The following is an 8,535-nucleotide window of genomic DNA, read 5'->3' on the forward strand; positions in this document are numbered from 1 at the left end:
GTGAAGTTTTCTGCTCCTGTAAAGATTTACAGCCCTAGAAATCCTATACAGGGTCACTATGAGTTGGAATCAACTCCACAGCACATAACCACCACCACCACCACCACCACCACCACCAATCCCATCTTAAATTCTCTTATTGGTTTATCACATCAGATCACATCATGAGGTTGATTTCATCACATTAGATCTCTTCGTGATGGTGATAACTAGATCTTAACTGCTAAAACACTGAGAATACTGGCCCTGCCAAGTTGATACAAAAATATAGCTATCATAATCCATCACATGTCAACTCGGCTCCTGTATACATCTCATTAAAACATACATCATCTCTAAATACCACCCTGATTTCACCCAATCTCATCTGATCTCGGAAATTAAGCAGGGTCAGACCTGGTTAGTACTTGGATAGGAGATCTCCTGGGAATACCAGGCAGTGTAGGTTTTGGAGTCTTGGTGTGGTGCTGTAGGTTAATGTGCTGGTTGACAAAATAAGTTTGAACCAAAGGTTGGCAGTTCAAGTTCACCAGCCACTCCTCTGAAACCCTTTACAGAATTTCTATGAGTCAGAACCAACTCAACGGCACTTAACAATAACAATCTCAAAATAAAGACAATTCTGAATTCATACTTTACCTAGCATGATACAGCTAACACACATATAACCAAGAATGCAGTAACACAATTATTTTTAGTTGTTAGGTTACTTTGAGTAGTTTCCAACTCATAGCAACCCTAGGCACAACAGAACAACACACTACTCGGTACAGTGCCATCCTTCCAACTATGGTTACATTTAAGCCCTTTGTTGCTGTCATTGTGTCAGTCCATCTCACTGGGATCTTCTTTTTCACTGTCACTCCACTTTAGCTAGCATGATGTCCTCCAAGAACTGGTCCCTTATGATAACATGCCCAAAGTAAGAGCGAGGAAGTCACACCATGCAGGTTTCTAAAATGCATTCTGAGTGCACTTGTTTACACACAGATTTGTTTGTTCTTCTGAAATTTCATGGTATTCTAATATTTTTTACCAACATCATAGTTTACATTAATCAAGTCTACAATCTTCCTTATTCATTGTCCAATTTTCAAAAGCACATGAGATGATTGGAAATACCATGGCTTGAGTCAGGTGCACCTTAGTCCACAGACTTGTTCTTGACAATTTAAATAAGCATTTTACAACTGATGTATATAATGCAGTATATCATTTGATTTCTTGACTGCTGCTTCCTGTGTTCAAGAGAAATTTCAGAGTCTTTCCTGGTAACTATTTTGAACTTCTCTTTCTGTCCTGGCTTTTTAATGCCCTTTTGCTTTCTTCATGTATGTTTTTCTTGATTTTGTTGTTGTTTTTATGTGCCATCGAGTCGGTTCTGATGGCATATAACCCTGCACAGGGTTTCCGAGGCTATAAATCTTTACGGGAGCAAAAAGCCTCATCTTTCTCCCGTGGAGTGGGTGGTAGTTTCAAACTGCTGACCTTAAGGTTCGCAGCCTGATTTGTAACCACTACGTTACCAGAGCTATCTTCCCATAACTCTTCTGATCTTTGGTCATTGGTGTCTAGTGCATCAAATATGTTCTTGAGTTGGCCCATAAATTTAGATGGAATATATATGGAGAAGGATATCATGTTTAGTAAGGTGAAGGGCCAGAGAAAAAGAGCAAGTCCCTCAAAGAGATGGATTGGCCAAGTGGCAGCTTCGATGGACTCAAGCGTGGCAACAGTAGTGAGGTTGGCCCAGGATTGGGCAGTGTTTTGTTCTGCTCTGCATAAGGTCGCTATGAGTTGATACCTATTCGATGGCACCTAACAACAACAACAGCAACCTCACACTCATTGCTACACTTGAGGCCATAGTTGCTGTCACTGTGCCAAACCATCTCATTTGCCTTTTATTTTTTCTATTTTGCTGACCCTCCACTTTACCAAACACAATGTCCTTCTTCAGGGACTGATCCCTGGACATCCTGGCTTCTAAGGAATTTTATTGCTGTACTTCTTCCAATATATATTTGTATGTCCTTCTGGCCTTTCAAGGGGGTTTTAATATTATCCTTCAACACCAAAACTAAAATGCATCAATTATTCTATGGTATTCCTTATTCATTGCCCAACTTTCATGTGTACATAAGGTTAGTGAAAATACCACGCCTTTTCGGTCAGACACATCTTATTCTTCAAACTGACATCTTTGTTCTTGAACACTTTAAAAAGGTCTTGTTCAGCAGATTTGCCCAATGCAATATGTCATTTGATTTCTTGACTGCTGCTTCCATGAGTTTTAATGGTTGATCTGGGCAAATTGAAGTCTTGGACAACTTTGATCCTTCCAACATTTATATGGATGTTGTTTATTGGTCCAGTGGTGAGGATTTTGTTTACTTTATATTGAGGTGCAACCAAAGGCTGTGATCATTAATCTTTGCCAGTAGGTATTTTAAATCCTCAATTTCAGCAAGCAAGGTTGTCTCATCTGCATATCACAGGTTGCTAATGAGTCTTCCCTCAAGCCTGGTGCCACTTTGTTCTTTATATAATCCAGTTTCTTGAATTATTTGCTCATAATACAGACCAAATAAGTATGATGAAAGAATTCAACCTTAGTGCATACTTTCCCTAATTTTAAACCATTCATTGTTCCCTTGCTCTGTTCAAACAACTGCCTCTTGGTCTATGTACAGGTTCCTCATGATCACAACTAAGTATTCGAGAATACTCATTTTCCACAGTGTTGTTCATAGTTTCTGATGATCCATATAATTGAAAGCATTTGCATAGTCAATAAAGCACAGGTAAACATCTTTCTGGTATTCCCTGCTTTCAACCAAGTTCCATCTGACGTCAGCAATGGTAGGTATCCCTCATTCCATATCCTCTTCTGAATCGGCCTAAACCTCTGGCAGCTCCCTGTCAATGTACTGCTTGCAGACATTTAAAAATTATTTTTAACAAAATTTTACTTGCATGTGATATTAATTATATTGTCTAATGATTTCTGCATTCCACTGACTCACCCCTCTTTGGAATGGTCACAAATATGGATCTCTTCTAATCACTTGGCCAGATAATTGTATTTGAAATTTCTTGGACTAGATATGTATTTTGATATTATATGATGTTGTATTAGTACTAGCAGACTTTATAAAGTTCAAGGAAAAATTCCACTATCTTTCAATTCCAGTTTTGAAGTGCTCTCATTATATGTAAGTATGTATGTAAATGTGATAGTTTTGTGTCAACTTGATTGTGACAGGTTTTGTGTCAAGTTGATTCAGACAAGATTCTCACTAGTTTAGCAGTTAAGATGTGGTTATCACCTCCATCATGAGATTAATATAAAGCAATCACCCTTATGATATGATTTGATGAAATATTCAGTAAGAGGATTAAGAAAGGATTGTTGTTGTTGCTAAGTGCTATGGATTGGACTTCTAAACAAACACAAGGTCAGTGGTTCCAGCCCACCAGCCACTCCTCAGGATAAAGATGAAGATTTCTGCTCCCATAAAGATTTAAAGCCTAAGAAACCCTATATAGCATCTATATGAGATGGATCCGACTGGACAACACTTAACAACAACAAAAATTTTAATAAGTTAAGGTGCCCTACTGGTGCAGGTTTAAGTACTCCACTGCTAATCGAAAGGTCAGCCATCAGAATCCACCAGCCACTCCAAAGGATAAAGATACGGCAAAATGCTTTCCTAAAGATTTATAGCCTTCGTAAGCCTATAGGAGCAGTTCTACTCTGTCCGATATGGTAGCTATGAGTCAAAATTGACTCCTTGATAATGGGCTAACTTTAATAAGCTCATTGCCACAGACAAAGGACTTGTCCTCACTTGAAACTTATCCTCACTTGGGATTTGAACATTCAACCCTTGTATACTTACTTGCTTATGGTTGAAAACTTCATTCTTGATAACTCATCTTCCATTCCTTTCACAGCAATACTTTTTCAAACATATTTTGACACCATGGTTAAATAACTTTCCTTATAGAAGAAGCCTCCAGGATTCTTCAATTCAACTATTCTTTTGCCCATGCACTCCAGTGTCTTCGAAATCCTTTTCTTTCATTGACTCTGCCATGATAACACCCAAGCACCAGTCTGACAATAGGATGAGAACTTCAGAAAAGTTTGTTGAAAAAAGGAACTTAAAAATAATGGAATCTTCCCATGAACTTTTGAAGCCCTCTCATAGTAGCTATTTTAGTAGCTAATTCCAAAGGTCAGCTCAAGACAACAAAGTCAAATATTGCAATGAAATGTGAGAAGATCTGGAATCAGAAAACCAAAAGAGAAGAACACACTAAGAATTTTTCAAGCTGGGGGAAACTGAAGAAAGAATTCAAGCCTTGGCTTTCATTATTGAAGGATTCTCTGCACAAATTATTGAATGATGCAGAAAGCATCAAAAGAAGATGGAAGAAATACACAAAATTACTGTACCAAAAGGAAATGGTTGATGTTCAACCATTTCTAGAGGTAGTATATGATCAAGAGCCAATGATAATGAAGGAAGAAGACCAAGGTTCATTGAAGGAATTGACAAAGAACAAGGTACCATGAACTGATGGAATAAAAATGGAAACCTTTCAAGAAAGGGAGGCGGCACTGGAGGCACTCACTCATTTATGCCAAGAAATTTGGAAGAGAACAATCTGGCCAACTGATTGAAAGAGATCCATATTTGTGCCGATTACAAAGAGAGGTGACCCAATGGAATGCAGAAATCATTGAACAATATCTTTGATATCCCATGTGAATAAAGTTTTGCTAAAGGTAATACAGAAACAGCTGCAAGCATATATTGATAGAGAATTTCCAGAGTTCAAGCCAGATTTAGAAGAGGACATGGAATGAGGGATATCATTACTGATGTCCGATGGATCTTGGCTGAAAGCAGAGAATACCAGAAATATGTTTACCTGCACTTTATTGACAATGGAAAGGCTTTCGTTTGTGTGGTTCATGACAAGCTATGGACAACATTGTGAAGTATGAGTGTCCTGGAACACTTAATTGTGCTCATGAGAAATGTGTACATGGCCAAGAAGCAGTTGTTTGAACAGAACATGGTAACACTGGTTTCAAATTAAGAAAGGTGTGCGAGAGGGTTGTGTTCTTTTACCATACTTGTTCAACCCATATGCTGAGCAAATAATCTGAGAAGCTAGACTATATGAAGAAAATCATCAGGATTGGAGGAAGACTCCTTAACAACCTGTAATATGCAGATGATGCAACCTTGCTTGCTGAAAGTATTTAAGAGGACTTAAATACTTACTGATGAAGATCAAAGACCTTTGGTATGGATTGCATCTCAATGTAAAGAAAATCAAAATCCTCACTACTGGACCAATAAACAACATTCTTATCAATGGGGAAAAGATTGAAGCTGTCAAGAATTTCATTCTTCTTGGATCAACCATCAACACTCATGGAAGCGGCAGTCAGGAAATCAAATGATGTATTACATTAGGCAAATCTACTACACAAGATCTTTTTGAAGTGTTGAAGATCAAAGATGTCAGCTTGAGGACTAAGGTGTGCTTGACCCAAGCCTTGGTATTTTCAATAACTTCACATGCATGAGAAAGCTGAACAGTGAATAAGAAGACTGTAGAAGAATTGATGCTTTTGAATTATGGTGTTAGAGGAGAACATTGAAAGTGCCATGGGCTGCCAAAAGAACCAACAGATCTGTGTTGGAAGAAATGCAGCCAGAGTGCTCCTTGGAGGCCAGGATGGCCAAACTTTGTCTCACATACTTTGGACATATTGTCAGGAGGGTCTAATTACTGGAGAAGGTTATCATGCTTGTTAAGATGGAGGGTCAGAGAAAGAGTGGAAGACCCCAACGAGATGGATTGGCAAAGTGGGAGCATCAATGGGCTCAAGCTTGTCAATAATTGTGAGGTTGGCCCAGGACTGGTCAGTGTATCATCTGTTGTGCACAGGCTTTCTTTGAATCGGTACCAACTTGATGGCACCTAACAACAACAACAACATAGTAGCTAGCTTGCATGGAAGGGTTAAAATCCAGGCACTCTTTTAAGCATTTTAAATGTATTGACACATTTACTACTAAAATTTAGATTGTCTTCTTTCTAAACAGAAATAAAATTAGGTAGCATTAGCTTTAATAGCTTCTCCAAAATCACAGTCAATAAATTATAGAACTGGATTTCAAATAACCGCTTGTATTCTTGACCCTAAGCTATTGCTTCTCTTTATTCACCTCTAGGTGCTACTCAAATGGATAGTTAGGCTCTTTAAACTCAACATGACCAAAACAGAACTTTAATCTTTCATCTCATGTTATTGCACTTCTTACATTTCCTATCTTAATGAATTCCACTATTATCCTTTCAGTATCAGGATCAGCAGCTAGAAATCTTATTAAACTTAGGCCTCTTTTTTATTCTCCAAGTGCAGATTTCTGAGGATATATTCAAACACATAAAGGGTTCCATGATCTGGCCTAAGTTTGTTTCTCCAGTTTAACTGCTTTTTATTCTCCTTTCTATAACTGTATGACCCATACCATTAGAATGCTGTCATTTATCAAAGCATACCAAGAAATGCTGCCCTTTCTGTGTTTGTCTGGACCTTTCATGATGTGTAGAATACACCCTTTTCTCCTAGCCCCACCTCACCTCCCCCTCTCACACACTTTCTGCCGGAAAATACTTGCCTTTCAAGGTTTAGCTAAAGGATCTTTTTAATTCTGAAACTTTTCTTTTTGCCTCACTGTACCCTCCATGTTATATTTACCAATGTTTTCCTTATTCCTCAACTTATCCTGTTACATATTTTTTATGCTATAATAATATACTTCGATTATAGTATAATAATACTTACATAGTATAATAATATACTTTATCATGGTATAATAATATTTATATATTCATATCTTTCTTTGACTTCATTTTCATTAGTGTCTCACAGTTGTAGATCTTGTCATATTTATCTTTATATTTTCAGCAACAAGGGATAGTGTAAAACATACAAATTTTAAGTTTAATTATTAAACGAATAGATGAAGATGAGTAATGCTTTATCCTAAGCCTTGTGACATTTCTTAGTTTGACAGAGTAACTCAATTCACCTTTCTCTAATTTAGAGTCCTAGGAGAAGCTTGGATTTGCTAAGACTTAAGTAGAAATTTTGCACATCATAACATGGACTGAGTTAGGTTCTCTTTTAGTATTCTAGGTGTGGCACAATAGCCTAAGCACTGGTTGCAAACTGAAAGGTTGGTAGTTCAAACCTACCAGACACTCTTCAGAGACCCAAAAGGTCACTATGATTCAGAATCAACTTGACAATACTTAACAACAAATTAGGGTTTGTGAGAATTCTGACTCATTTCCTCATTTGCATATGTCTATTTTGAAGGCTGGGTAAGTGTTCCACTATGGACTGAAAGGCTAGTGGTTTGAACCCACCAAGAGGCACCTTGAAAGACATGCCAGATTATCTGCTTCTGAAAGATCACTGTCGTAATAGCCCTCTGGGACAGTTCTACTCTGCACACAGGGTTCTCCATGAGTTGAAATCAACTTGACAGCACTGAATAACAACATTCTGAAGGCATCTGAATATTATCAACAATTTGATTGATGGATGGACATTTCATCATTTAAAAGTATTTCTTTTGATTTCCTTTTATTCTAGGGCTCAAGAAATACATAGAAGACACTGTGAAGAAAAGTTTGTTTTTGATATGATCGCCTTTCAAAATGCCTGTGAACGATTTCAGGAAGCAAAAACAAGAGTTGCAATTGTGAAAACTAAATGTGTCTGTGAATATCCCAAGGAAGTGACAAAATGACCCAAAGACAGATCATAAGCTATGATCATTGTAAATTACAGCCATACATTTTAGCTGAAGGACGTTGAAATAATACTATGTAGGAATACTCTTTGTCCCAATATGTATTTATCTATAAATCACATAAAATATGAACAATAGTTAATTCTCTTATTGATCATAATTTAGCTTAAACCAAGTTTACTAACTTGGCACTTCCCTAAAAGTTTCCTATATCTCCAGATTTTCAAAGAATAAGATTGCATCTATTGCAGACAATATTGCAAAGGCATTGCTTATAAAGTTTGTTTCAGATATTCTCAGAGTATAGCAATTCGTAAACTATTTTCAATTTATCTGGCAACTACAGCATAATTTCTAGCTACTGTCTTTTATTTAGACACCGTGTACTTCAGTTAGTTTCTTACCAGCTTTCTTTTATTTAATTAAATGTCTTGGTTATTTTGCTGAAAATTATCTGAGTATTTTCCCCCAAAATAAAGGTCTTCACTATTTTATCAATCATTTATGCTTATTATAAAACTTCAGAAAATGTAAGTTATAAACATTCAAACATTCCCATATTTTTCTAGTTGGATTTTTATATAAAAATTGCATTCTATCCCTGTGCCTATTTTATCTGTGTGTATGTTTGTGAGGGAGGTAAAGAAACTGAGAAAGAGAAAACACATATAAGTATGTA

At 36.9% G+C, this 8,535-nt stretch overlaps 1 protein-coding gene across 1 annotated transcript in view; it reads left to right on the forward strand.

Annotated features, from left to right (window-relative positions):
- LRRIQ3 (leucine-rich repeats and IQ motif containing 3) overlaps window positions 1-7,853 on the forward strand; it is a 248,551-nt gene extending 240,698 nt beyond the window's left edge. Inside the window, exon 9 of the mRNA XM_006831090.1 lies at window positions 7,697-7,853. Within this exon, the coding sequence (XP_006831153.1) occupies window positions 7,697-7,853 (157 nt within the window). The remainder of the gene's footprint in view (window positions 1-7,696) is intronic.
- The last annotated feature ends 682 nt before the right edge of the window (window positions 7,854-8,535 follow it).

The sequence above is a fragment of the Chrysochloris asiatica genome, unplaced genomic scaffold, assembly GCF_000296735.1.
Source record: "Chrysochloris asiatica unplaced genomic scaffold, ChrAsi1.0 scaffold00002, whole genome shotgun sequence".
NCBI classification, from domain to species: Eukaryota; Metazoa; Chordata; class Mammalia; order Afrosoricida; family Chrysochloridae; genus Chrysochloris; species Chrysochloris asiatica.